The sequence below is a fragment of the Schistocerca gregaria genome, chromosome X, assembly GCF_023897955.1.
Source record: "Schistocerca gregaria isolate iqSchGreg1 chromosome X, iqSchGreg1.2, whole genome shotgun sequence".
NCBI classification, from domain to species: Eukaryota; Metazoa; Arthropoda; class Insecta; order Orthoptera; family Acrididae; genus Schistocerca; species Schistocerca gregaria.
Window position 1 is genome coordinate 131,498,079 of NC_064931.1, and position 14,085 is coordinate 131,512,163.

General features: G+C 35.6%; 1 protein-coding gene across 3 annotated transcripts; it reads right to left on the reverse strand.

Annotated features, from left to right (window-relative positions):
- Window positions 1–1,047: 1,047 nt before the first annotated feature.
- LOC126297662 (gastrula zinc finger protein XlCGF52.1-like) lies at window positions 1,048–6,884 on the reverse strand. Of its 3 annotated transcripts, XM_049988746.1 has the most exons (3): window positions 6,714–6,874; window positions 4,579–4,767; window positions 1,048–3,287 (listed from the first exon to the last, which is right to left on the reverse strand). In XM_049988746.1, the coding sequence occupies exon 3, from the start codon at window positions 3,158–3,160 to the stop codon at window positions 2,225–2,227; it is 936 nt and encodes a 311-aa protein (XP_049844703.1). In that variant the 5' UTR covers window positions 3,161–3,287; window positions 4,579–4,767; window positions 6,714–6,874; the 3' UTR covers window positions 1,048–2,224. The 3 variants fall into 3 exon arrangements, with proteins under 3 accessions (XP_049844703.1, XP_049844702.1, XP_049844701.1); XM_049988745.1 differs by having other exon boundaries at window positions 4,579–6,884; XM_049988744.1 differs by lacking the exon at window positions 4,579–4,767.
- Between the last annotated feature and the right edge of the window lie 7,201 nt (window positions 6,885–14,085).

A 14,085-nucleotide genomic window follows, 5' to 3' on the forward strand; every position in this document is an offset into this window, starting at 1 on the left:
GCTGGCTCTTTTTTGAGGCTACACTGCACAAATTTGATTCGGACTTGATAAGATGGCACATGTTTATTCCAACCATCATCTGTGAACATTTAATAAAGTATGTATTGCCATTTTGATGGTTGTTATTAATACGAGCCAAAATGAAATCATAATCAACCAGTGTCATAAAAGAAATTTAATTTCTTTACTGACTTCAGGCACTTAGTGCCCTTCATCAGAAGTTTATACATATTGCATTATTTGGGTCAACAATAAGAGGCATACAGCAAAATGGCATGATCATGTGGCTCATAGTGCTTGTACAAAATGAAGGACATGACCATGGCATTTTATGCATCTTATTGTTGAGACTCAAAGTGATAGGTACAGCCTTCTGCAGAAGGGCTCCAAGTGCCCAAAACCAGTAACGAAACTTAATTTCTTTTGAGCAGCCAGTTACTTCTTATTTAATTGTATAGAACTACTGTTGAGGATGAATGAAACAACATCAGGCACTTTCAGAGCAGCCTCAGTAAGCCAGGCTTGAGAATGAACCAGCTAGTTCAAAACTAGTTGCCGAACTTACGTGCTCCAATTTTGACAAATTGTTAAACACTTCATGAAATATTTAAAATGTTGCAGCTCCTGTGTCAACAAAATGTTGAAACTGAAAAAAATGACCTATTTGGTTTTACAGGAAACTTCTCATTTACAGAGGATATTTAAAATTACAATGTGGCAATGTCTAGCAATTTTCACACTGAAGCAAGGCTTGAGATTACTTTTTGCCTTACCTGTCAACATACCACTAAGCAAAGCTCTCTGGATAGTCCGGAGTTACTCAGTTATATGCCGATTGATGAAACAGGATACAAACTTACTACATCACATTTCAATCTTTCCAAATGCCATTACTGTTTTCAATGCCAAATAATACAGATGTCCTTTAAGCCACTGACCAACTACTAACATTGAATACCACAAGTAACAAATGCTCCAAGAAATAAAACATAAAACCACTTGCATGATTTTTCAAAGTAATTTTGTATACAGAGTAATAGAAGCAGATTAACTTTTTACAACAGATGTATTTCCCCTTTTGTGTGCAGCAAAAATGTCTGGTTTTTCACATTGTTACAAAAATTTCAACATTAATAGTCAGGAACAAAAATTCATTCAATATTACATCAGCCTCACTCAGAAATTCATTATCCTTTTAAGCTTTTGCTTGCTTTCCTTCTTTCTTTCAGATAAGATTTTGTACAAGTGATTAAGTTCAAATCTTAGTGAAACAAAACACACACACAAATTACTATCACTAACACAGTGCAAGGGCTGAAAGAGAAAGGAAAGGAAAGGAGAAGAAAATAAAGGGGGTAAATTAGAGGAAAATGGTGATGTGTGCACGTGCAAAGGAAGATCATGTTAATCTTGTGAACATTTTGTTGTCAGTTGCTGGAAATGACTGAATATTAAATAGGAACTCAATGTTATGAATTCGAAATACTATTACAGCTTGTGAATTTGAGACACCATTATCACTTTTCAGTCACCGCCTATATAATATACAAATGCCAACAAAACCACCAAATTGTACTGTATGTTATGAGGAAACAGCCTGAGACATTGGAAAACAGCAGATAAAACTTTCTGATGGCAACAAGAAAGTAAAGTATAAATACTTAGGCTTCCCTGGCACTGTGGCTGCAAAACAATTCCTCACACATGCAGCTGGAAAACAAAACATTCACATATCACAATGTCAATGGGGGGTTTCACAATATATAGATTTACTGCTTCCTAATAAAGGCAGTATTAGGTAAAGTATGTCACACAACTAACAGGAAGTTTTGGATTCATAAATATTCACCGTAGAAAAACATCTAACAGACATTTGACTTGTCACTTGCATTGATGCAAGTGTGCCGGCACATACAGAGTAAAGTGTTCCATTTTTTGTGTGATGGTGTATATTTTGAATTCCACCACATGATTTCCAGTTAAGCACATCAGAAACACTGCTTGCAGATGGATTCCCATCTTTATTAACAACAGACACCCATAATAAATAACATGAAAATACATAATCATGTAACAGATATAAAATGTGTAAACAGCAACATGGAAAAGCATAATATACTAATTAACTATAACAGCAGAAGCTCACAATTGGGCTACTTAAGTTGTTTTTGCTTGCACATAATTTACATTTTATTTTACGACATCATGTCCCCTTACAGGAAATTCAGTACATATGACTCTTTATGTGCTTTTTCATCTGGTCCTTTCTAATGAACGAACTTCCACAGTGGTCACACGTAAAATTTTTTACACCAGCATGTATCTTCATATGGCGACTAAGTTGTGTGCTGGAATAGTATCCTTTCTGGCAAAGGCGGCAAACATAAGGTCGTTCACCAGTATGGCCTCGCAAATGGATTTCTAAAGACTCTTTGCGTGCATAAGTCTTTTGACATTCATTGCAAGTGAAAATTTCATCCCTTGCATGACTTCGAAAGTGCCTTGTTAGATGGTGACTCAGTGAAAATGATTTTCCACAAATTTTGCATGGGTACGGTTTGCTTCCTGCATGGGAGACAAGATGCCTTGCAAGTTCTGCACTCGAAGAGAGAGTTTTTTTACAGTAATCACATGCAAATTGAGCCTTTCCTGCATGCTGAGCCTCATGCCGCACTAGAGAACGCTTTGATGATAATGCTTTTCTACAAATCTTACAGGAAAATTTTTTAGATATCCTGTGCACCTTTTGATGCAATTTGAGTTGCTCTTTCAAGAAAAATTGTTTAGTACATTTCTTGCAAGAAAATTTTTTCTCTTCCTTATGAATATTTTCATGTCTCCTAAGCAGATTTTTCCGAGAAAAACACTTTTTGCATATAATGCATGAAAATGGCTTGTCTTTAATGTGTACAGCATGATGTTTACTTAAGTCACCTTTACAGTAAAAACTGCTGTTACAAATATCACAACGGAAATTCCTTTCTCTGTCATGATTGCTTTCATGAATAATGAGTAACTGCTCTAGAGGAAATGATCTGTCACATCGCTTACATGGAAAAATATTTTTAGCCCCATCACCAATGCTGCAGGATGATACATCTTCTGAAAAATTAATTATACGAGGGTCCACATCAACCACTAAGGATTCAGATTCTTCCATGACCAGAGATCTTGTTTATTGCTACACTCACTTATCACAGTCACACTGTTTTACATTGATGTTTGATTTCAAACACTTCATTTCATAACAACCAATTTGTGGTAACCACAGTTCATAAACTACTTCCCTGAAAACACATTATCAAAATAAGCACAATGATCTAAATCAAAAGAAAAATACATTAACAGTAAAAGTGCAACATGTACATCCTATCAAAACAATAAAACATTTTTCAGGGGATGCATCAAATTAGTGTTCTATTGGCATCATGATATTTGGTTAAAATGTATATACAACAGATCAGCACAGATATGGTTGTTAGGCCTACATCCAGAATAGAAATTACTATACATAAATTAAGCAAAAAGATTGTTTACAAGCTAATTGTTCCTATAAAATGGTTTTCAGATAAAAATGAAATCTAAAGGAAAGATTCAGTCACTGTTTTACAAGCACCCTCTGACCTTGTGACTGTTAAAATATCACAAGGGGGTCAAGCATGGCATGACAATATTTATCTCACATTATCAATTAGTGTAATAACTAACATAACCACATTACTGGCATGAAATCAGTACTTTGTGGGTCACAGGCAGTAGTAAGAGCCTCCATATTGTGTGCACAGTATCAAGACACTTTAGTTGTCAGTCACACCAATTTCTGCTGTGTTCAAAACTTTCTGGACAATAATTACTGGTATGTGGGAGTTTAATCTAACATCAATGGCAAGCACCCAAATCAGAAAATGTTACAGTCTTGCTCCAAAAAAGATTTGAACATTTTGGTCAGGAGTATCAGAAGCCAAATATTGTAACATGAGTAAGTGAAACAAACGAACTTCAGCTACTGCAATTTCTGGGATACAGGTTTCAGTCTGTAAAAATTTTAACACTGCCAAACATAAGCAATTCGCAGTACATGCATCCCACACCACAGAGCATCCCCACAAACACTAATGAAAACAAGCAAAAAAGCAACTACCACATTGAGCTTATGGCAAACTTGGGGTAATAGTATCATGCCAGAAACAATATGATTTGCAAAGTTACCATGCACCACCTGCAACTACTGTAAGCACTTTGTGCAGTGTGGTCATGAATTCCAGATTTTAATGCAAGAGTGGTGAATAAATTTACGTGCACATAGAATCGGAGTACAAGAGTGACTGTACTATATAACCCAGAGTACTTAAGGTGTTGGATGGCTGGCCTGAATGGAAAACACACACACACACACACACACACACACACACACACACACACACACACACACACTTGCCTTTGGTTCAAAATACTAATTTTGTGCCAGTAATGGGTGTTATTTTGGTATGAAGATTTGACTGGCTGTTTATCACTTAATCACTGGCAGTGAACACTATGTTCTAAAACTTGTTAAATTTTTAAAACTAGGTAACTTACTGCAAATAACTTGGCAGAAATTCTTGAGCAGTGTTTGGCATTCTTTTCTTAAAATGAGCTTAAGATGAAATGTCACGTTTATTGGGTATGCACCCAAAATCAAATACATCCATGTATTCAAAACCATCCAGAAAGTCTACTGTAGGGAATAACTACACATACTTTCTGCACCAATTATTTTCTGGTAGCCTCATTCAGCACAAAAAGTACTTTAAAAAAATTCTTTTTCCTCATTTATTTTGTGATCACATAACTATTTACTTCTAAAAAGCTTGATATCTAAAATAATGTAAATAGCATAAAAGACCAAGTACATACTAACAATGCAGAAGAAAACTCCAGTCAGACTACATGAAAAACACCAAGTTAACATTAACAGAAGGCAAAGTTTCAGAGTCAAGCCCATCTGATACAGTTTTAATCTGCCATAAGGCTTCAAGGCTTTACTATTACAGTAAAAAAACTGCAAACACAATTGTAAACCTAAAAACATTACGTGAAAAGAGAGGCATGGGAAGGGGGAGGAGGGCGAGGCCTCTTATACATATTCATCATCTTCATCTCAAAATAAAAATCTGATTACTCAGAGTCATGGAACGTCAATATAAGTTCTGCTATTAATATTTTATACATTTCACAAAAATAATCCTGGAAACCAAACTTTTAGCATCAGAAGTTTATTAGTGTACCAGAGAATGTTATTGATGGAACTCTCAACCAAGTATTAATATTTGTACGCGTGTCTCAAATAGTATTTTATAAACTGGAATGTAGCCAATACAATGCTGCACCTCAGTGTATTAAACAAGATTATACGGTTTTAGGACTAGGAATTTCATACTTCTGAACCAATTCATTAGGTTACATATCATTTACACTGAAAAATTACTGAAATACCTCATTTATAAAAATTATCAATGGCCATGTAATCAACTGAGTGAACATTAATTCTTTGCACAATAATGCTCAGATATAGTACCCATGAGGAAGATAACTATTCCATTCTGTGTGACCACTTAAATGTTCATCACTCAAAAATTCTAACATTCACTGCATATTTGAGGAGAGTTTATTTCCCACCATTTGTTTCTTTCAGTTTCTAGTTGCCCTTTAGCTTGTGAAAAATATATTGGTTTAAGAATTGGTTTTCAGAGACATTTGGGATTTTCTCTAGCCCCTTGCTTGTCATTTACACAGAGACTTAGGGGATGATCGGCTTTAATGATCTCGTGAATGTGTACTCAATCCAACCTGGACTGCATGTGTGAATGGACTGCGGGAAAAAGGCTATAATATACACAACAACTTACAGTGATTCGCACCTTATAAGTTTCCTTCACAGTCAACGTTTCCTAGTGGCATATTAGCACTAATTTGCGTTTCACTTTCATTAAGGCAGTTCCATCGCAATTCATGTAGGTGTAAACATTGTTGTCATTACAGACAGAACCACTTACACACTTGATTTGACTGAAAGGGCTAAACAGTCCTGCGACAGAAAAACAACAATACTCCTGTGCGTGCTGCTAGACGCTACTGACGTCACACTGGTCTTCCATCTATCGGCTGAATCGGGTTCTACAATATAAAATCTCACGTGCGACGTCAGTTTCTCCCTTTCGCTTATTCTGTTCCGTTGTCAAAAATGACATCACTTTATTAAACAGCTCGTTTTTCTCACTGATTTCTTGTCGCGAGCTTTCGACATTGCATGAAAAGGACCAGAAGTTGTAAGTAGTAGCTACAGTCTTCCTCTACAGGGATTTTTCGACAACGCCTTATAATACTATCCCTAACGAGGCATTTCCGTAATCCATATATCGTATCCGCTGCCGCCGCCCTAACACATTTCGCCGTCATAGTAAAAAACAATGAGAGGTGGGGCTACATTACATTTGATTTACACCACCGATCATCGCAAAAGGTATAAAAACTGGCCAACAAGGTATTCATTTCTAGGAATTCTCTGACACTTCATTTGAAACTCTTTCCCACAGAAATGAAATCATGGTCGATTTATTATTTAAAAACACCGGGTAGTTTACTATCATAATCCATTCCCAATGATTTACGCCTAAAGTAAGTTTAACATTAGAACGTAAGAAAAAGAAGCCCAAGCTTACACGCTCACGAACCTAATTATGTTCGCTTGTATAGAGAACTGAAACGTGAAACAGTAGACAGCTGTTTCCAACAACTATAATTCTGTGGGTAACAGCACACAACGCCCTCTTACGTTACTACTACACAGGTGACAAATATTGCAAACCCGTCTGTTTTCCCATGGTTCTCTTTCATTCCCTACTGTCTCTGTCAAAAAGTCGATCTTTCACTAAATGGCACGCAAAAATGATATCGAGAATCGTTGGGTGCTCTTTGCAAGTGGCTAAATTTGGGTAAGTGGCAGACACTCTCCCAACACATTAAAAATATTTGAACGTGTGTGGGCCTATCTAAAATTTACTCCAGCTCTTTCTGTAGGAACTAATTTTTTAGGACTTCTTAAAGTTTACTTCTCCTGTCGGTGCGAGACCAGTACGACGAAGCGTGCCTGTAAGTCAAATTTGATTAATTTGTCGTGGCCTTGTTAAAGGAACCATGTTGATATTTGCCTGGAGAAATTTGACAAAATCCACATGGCCAGGGCGACGTCTGAACTCGACTAGCCTCAGTTAGAAAACCAGTGTCCGTTAGCACTGACTGTCTAATAATTCTCTATGGTACGAAACTACTAAAACATCAGCTTCGTGTTGGTAATTGCACATTTCCTTGGTCTAGCCAGATATAAACGTAAATGACTATTCGAATTTATGTTTATTCTATGGAAAGTCCCCTTCGGAAGAAGTAATGGAGCCAAAAAAGATTACTCGCTACATGTTTCTATAGAAGTATAAGAAACGGAAACGGCAACAACATTTTAGATGCATTAGGAATAACGCAAACGAATATGAGAAACAGTTCATTTTAATAACCTTGAATAACAGTTATGAGATGAAATCTGAAGGTGCGTTTTACTGGAGAACAGAACAGTAAAAGAAAAATTTAGTATACTCTATATATATGGACGAGGATTGAGTTCAATTGTGAGAATACTAAAAAAGCTACGTCTAATGTACTGTTATCACAGTTGCGTTTTTCTCGAAAAGAGCAATTATGCCACGCAATGTTGCCATTGCATAACATTTAAAGTCGCTAGCCAGTGTTAAAAATCTACTAGGTAAGTAAAATAAGGTTCTCTAAAAACTCGTTAGACGCCGCTTAAGAGCAAATATATTTTGAGGGTTAGAAATTATTTTCGGCTCTTGGGCATTGCCAGACGATAATGTAGGCTACTACAAGAGATTTTTAATTATACGGTTTAGCTTTTATTCTAATGATATTTAACAAACTTTGTACAAAAGATTACAAATTACATTAATTTATTGATATATGGCACTGAAAGCATGTTATTATTTTAACATATGCAGAGTTACAAAAACCTGAAAAAATTACATTTTTGAACCGTAACTTTAAACGTTCCACTCAACTAAAACTGCAATTATTTGGGCCTCAGGCTCTCGATTTGAAAGAAAGAACATAAAAAGTATCTTTTTGGCTATTAAAAGTTTCTAGTTGTTATTATACAGATGAGATCATTACTAAAATAAAATATGTACATTGTGACCTTTTAAGCATGTTACATTCAAAGCCCAGATAATGCACGCTAAACTCCGATTTATATTATAAGGCCAATCCTGAAATTTCCAAAAGAATCGCCTGTTCTGTATATAAACGTCAGTCCCACTCAAACTATGTATGGAACAGTCAACATTTGGCGATTTCACGGCTGGTCACTTAGTAAAAGTTATTTACAAATATGCGTACACTGTTTGAACTTCTGATGTTACATGTCATGGTGTATATATTACACTATGCTTTCATAGCAGAAAATATATTTACCTAAATTTCAAAATCATATAAGAAATTTCCAAGATTATTAACTGCATTAACCAAAGAAGATGTTGAAGCATCTACAGTTTCTGCTGGTCTTCCTTTAGCGACTTGATTAATTACTTCTTCTGGGAGATCATAAGTCGAGCAACATACGTTTTTAGTATAGAGTTGAGCTCAGATGAGAAGAAGAGAATATGCAGTTTGTTCAGAGTCTGTTCCAAAATTTCTCATAATATTCATTGAGCAAAACATCCTTCTTTCTTTAGCTTTAGAATGTGATAAGAATAGAACAGCAATAACTAAACTACTTAAACCCTGGGAGATGTTTATTCTAATGGTATTAGTATATTTGGCTCCTTTAGCCCAAAAGCAAATAGTGTCCCCATTTAGCGGCTTCCAATGAATGAAGTGAATAGTTTGCACTGCTGCAGGATTATGATAATTTTTTCTTCAGACTATCCCATTTCCTTTACAAGACCAATTAATGAAGTGTCTTTTGATTGCATCAAAGTTTATTCCTCAGTCATATACATCATTTTTTCTAAAGCTTTGTCACTGTCTGGATGTGGTTTTCGGATTTCTTCTCCTAATTTCACATAAAAATAAACACAGCTTTTTTCCTTCAATACAGAAATTATGATTTACAGGAAGTATCTGCACATATGACTCAAAAAGATATCTGCAGTAGGGGATAAGATTGAGGTGGTCTCTAATGTTGAGATCTGTGTAGTCTTGGTCAGTTGCTGCTGCCATTGGCAACAGAATTATTTGGCAGAAAGAACATAACAAAGCCATTAAGGAACTTAACAGTTTTATAGGGTTTGCTATTTCACTCTCGAAGAGTTTGATTGCCTGCTGCAACTTACCGAGAATAGTTTTCAGAAAGAAAATAGAGATTCGATTCTGTTCATGTGAGTATGTATCACAAAGCATCTCTGCTATGTATCATCGATCATTAGTAGTCATACAATGCAAGTTTAGTTCATCCAACTTTGAGAAAATTCTTGCCATAGCCAGGTCGGTAGAGAGTTACCATATGTCACATGCCTTCAGTATTTTTAATGGTACATCTCTGCAATTTATTAGCTCAAAAATATTTTTGTGCTCAATTTGACACTTTGACGAGTATTAGAACCAATTGTGGGTTTCCCTGGCAAGAAACTCTATTTTCGTGGCAAAGTAATTTCTTATACATGTGTTACTGCCACCTGTAATGAGTGACAGACACAAGATATCAAAATTAGTTGTGGAAGATTATGTTGCGTTTTCAGAATTGTATACACCTGGAACCAATCATGATCAACTTTGATTCCTTCAGGAACTGTTGTGCACATTGACCATAAAATGTAAGGGAGAAGAAGCACACAGCAGTGAGGCCCAATGCCATTACTTTTTATTATACTTGCAAACATAGATATTGGCTATAAATAGCCATCTTCAGTGCATTTTCGTTACAACTCAACAGATTCACAGCACAGTCTGTTGAGTCCTAACGAAAATGCACTGAAGATGGCTATTTATAGCAAGAAGCTAGATTTGCAAGTGAAATAAAAACTAATGGGATTTTGACTGACTACTGTGTGCCTCTCCTTTGTACCAATCATTATAGCTGTGTGGTTGGTTCCAGTGCAATTACATTTTGTAATTTAAGGTCATGAACTTTTAAACACTGTATCAGTGCTGATACCACCCCAACAGCCACTGTAAAGGTAAAAACGCAGACACTCCTTTTTTGTTTAAACTAAATTATCTTATGACGATTCCAAGATATTTCCTGATGCTTACATCTGTTGACTCATCTAACAATAAACTATACTTCTGATCACCTGTGTCACTTGGGAGTGCCTTTCTGAAATGAACTCCTAAAATATAATTTATCAGCTCTATGAATTTTCTTCTGCGTAATTGCTTGTCATTTGTCGATTTCGAATCCTTAAAGTATTTTTTACACAAATCATTTAAGTGACCGATATTGGAAATTGATCCATTTCAGCAATGTACAAAGCAAATGTACACTCAGGTGTTGCCCAAGAATTGCATGTTGTTACTGGTACTAGAGAAAATGTCAGTGGCTTGTTTTGAGAAGTTAGTTCGTATTTTGCTCTATGTTTTTTCGTTTCCAAATGCTTCTTCAAATGTTAAGTTTTGTCTACATTTCGGACTGACAATAGCTTCAATAGGCTTTTGTTGAGTTATCTGGCATAGGCTTCAACCTATGCCTGAACTCCACATAGTTTTACCACTCTTTTCTGTTACTCTGTCTGTAGATCTTTGTTTTAGGTGGCACTTCCATGATTTTTATAACTACTTTAAATCCACAGAATAACTATCGTTACACAATCAAAACAGATAATTTGTAAACAACTGTAAGAACTAATTACACTGCAACACAATGACATAGCTAAAATGAATATAACTTTTCAAACATTCTAATGTATACAATTATGAGAACTCATGTCACTGCAACACATCGATATAGCAAAAATGAATGACATTCCAGACAGTCCAGTTCCAATACATTATTCGTGTTCTCACTCATTGTTGAGCCATGAAGCTCCCACAGTTTCCCTGCAGGTTCTCTACTGTAGTGCCACATAGCGTATGGCATTTGAAACGATTGTATACTGTGTAAATGAAGAGCAGAAGCAAATAAAAAATAAAAATGCAGTCATATTTTTAAGTTCTTATTGCAGTATAAATTGCAGCAGTTGTCAAAAATATCACTATTTCTATTTCCAAAGAATGCTGATAGAAACGTGAATAATTATAATAGGGATTAAAAGAAATGCTCATTTCAGTGTACTTACACTTTTTAGGCTTCCGAGAAACTGTTTAACATTTCTGTTCATTCTTACTGTCATCAGAAATTTTTTCTTATGTCACATTAGACTGCATTATGCGAATATAACCTAAGAGTTAATTAAAATCTTTAGCAGATACTGGGATGTAAAAGTGTTTTACGGTACAGTATGCATGTTTTGAGTTTTCTCCCCATGGAGTAATTTTTTGTTTTCCATTCCAAAAGGGGAATTAGGGAACTAAAGTACTGTTGATATTTACTAGGGATAGAAAATTAGTTCAACACTACCATACTTTAACTTCTGAAGGGATTTTATATCTCGAAAGGCCTGAATGTGCTCCAGAGCAGGACTCTAACTTCTTCTGCTTGTATTGCAGATAGGCAGAGTATAAGTTAAATTTCTTTGTATCATGTGTGTTACTCTCTAAATCATCATATTAAACTCTGAACTATTTTAAGCTGGTGAATATTTCGGGTACTGAGATTAAGAAATGGACTTAGTTTGACTACAATTTGGTTTGGGGATTTTGCTACCCTTCTTGTGATGCTCTCAACGTAACTCTATCGCATTTCATGAGGGTATTTACTGTCTCTATTTTAACTGAATATCGTAGCACCTTTTCCTGTTTATTTGAGATGTCCTTTTTTGTATAAACATTATTCAACATAATTTTCTGGTATCTACATCAATTACAGTTAGAATAGAACTCATGTTATAAAATTATTCATTTAACTTTTATTGTATATTAAGTGTATCTTATTAACTCACAATTCTAGCCAATGCATAGAATATTTGACTGCATGATCACAGCTACAGATCATTATCTGCAGCGAATTAGCTGTGGGGCATGAATACAGACAAGCACAGTTCGACACTATGACTAACTCGAACTAGTCTTTGTAAACAGAGGAGTGCATAGCCCAAGTAACTAAAGTATGAGTAACCACAGGCAGAGATGCAGCAGGTTTACTTGTATTTGATGCTGTTAGAACAACTAGTCTAACAGTAACCGTTTGGTACTGTTGTATAATGTGCCCAGGAACATTGTTGAACATAAGGTATTTGACTCTGAATCACAATACACTCATAGATAAATTCACCTTTTGTGGACTTGATGGATACTGCCATACTTTTACTTAATAATTCAACCAATACAAGCAGAGGTTACTTTCCTGAAAGTGTAGAAATCAGTTATGGGTTTCCACAAGGTTCAATCTTATGCCCACTAATGTTTCTTATTAATGTAAATGACCTTCTGTCTAATATATAAAAGGGCAATTATTTCTTTTTGCAGATAACACTAGTATTTAAATCAATCCAGACACATATGTAGCGATAGAAGAAATGATAAATAATATTCTTATAAGTACTGTTGAGTGATTTTCTGGAAGTGGTCTTACTCTTAATTTCAAAAAAGCACAACATATTCAGTTTTGCACATCTAGAAATACTACAGCAGTGATGAATGTAATACATGGCATGGAAATCGTAACTATAGTGAAAACTTCAAAAATTTTAAGTGTCCATAATGATGAGAATTGAACTGGAAAAACACATATATAGATACCTAAAATAAATCAGTTCATCCATATTTGCACGTCAAATCATTGTAAATCTTGAGGAGACACAAATCAGTTAACATATTTTGCATATTTTTCAGTGAAACTATAGAATTAATAATTTTCAGTTATAATTCATCATGAAGAAAGAAAATTTTTATTGTTAAAAAATGTGCAAGAATAATATGTTGTGGTCACTCGTGATCATCTTGTAGACATCTGTTTAAAATTTTTAAGTATTTTAATTACTACTTGACAACACATCCACCCCCGGTATCTGAGTGGTCAGTGTGACAGAATGTCAGTCCTAAGGGCCTGGGTTCGATTCCTAGATGGGTTGGAGATTTTCTCCGCTCAAGGACTGGGTGTTGTGTTGTCCTAATCATCTTCATGAAGTGGGATCAAATAGAAAAATTTGCACCGGACGAATGGTCTACCTGACGGGAGGCCCTAGTCACACGGCATTTACAGTTACATTAAGTTTGCCATAAATAAATTACTACAGCGCACAGAGACAGTGGTATACATAATTACGATTCAAGGAAAAAAAGTGGCATTCATTATTTTCAGAATGAAATTTTCACTCTGTGGCTGAGTGTGTGCTGATATGAAACTCCCTGGTAGATTAAAACTGTGTGCCGGCCCGAGAGTCGAACTCGAGATTGTTGCCTTTTGTGGGCAAGTGCTCTACCAACTGAGCTATCCAAGCACGACTCACAACCCATCCTCACAGTTTTACTTCCACCAGTATCTCGTCTACTACTTTCCAAACTTCATGGAAGCTCTCTTTCGAAACTTGCAGAACTAGCACTTCTGGAAGAAAGGCTATTGCAGAGACATGGCTTTGCACAGCCTGGGGGATGTTTCTAGAATCAAATTTTCACTCTGCAGCGGAGTGTGCGCTGGTATGCTTCTGTAAAGTTTGGAAGGTAGGAGACGAGGCACATTCATTATTTCAATTATGGTTGTCTTTAGCTGAAAAGGGTGCTCAGCATTTCTAACAAATTTTTTGTGACTTACCCCCAGATATAAAACGTCAGACACACAGCAAAATCTACTTTTAAAACAGACTGAAAAAGTTTCTCCTAGACAACTCCTATTCCATAGAATAATTTCTTTTTATATAGGCTGGTAAAGGTGATGTGTATGAATTACTAATTCACAGCTGCATTAACAAAATATATCTACATCTGCATCTACATGACTATTCTACA

Bases quoted from the DNA above. Each gene is read 5' to 3' on its own strand.
- LOC126297662 (XM_049988745.1), bottom strand. From the start codon at position 3,160: ATGGAAGAATCTGAATCCTTAGTGGTTGATGTGGACCCTCGTATAATT.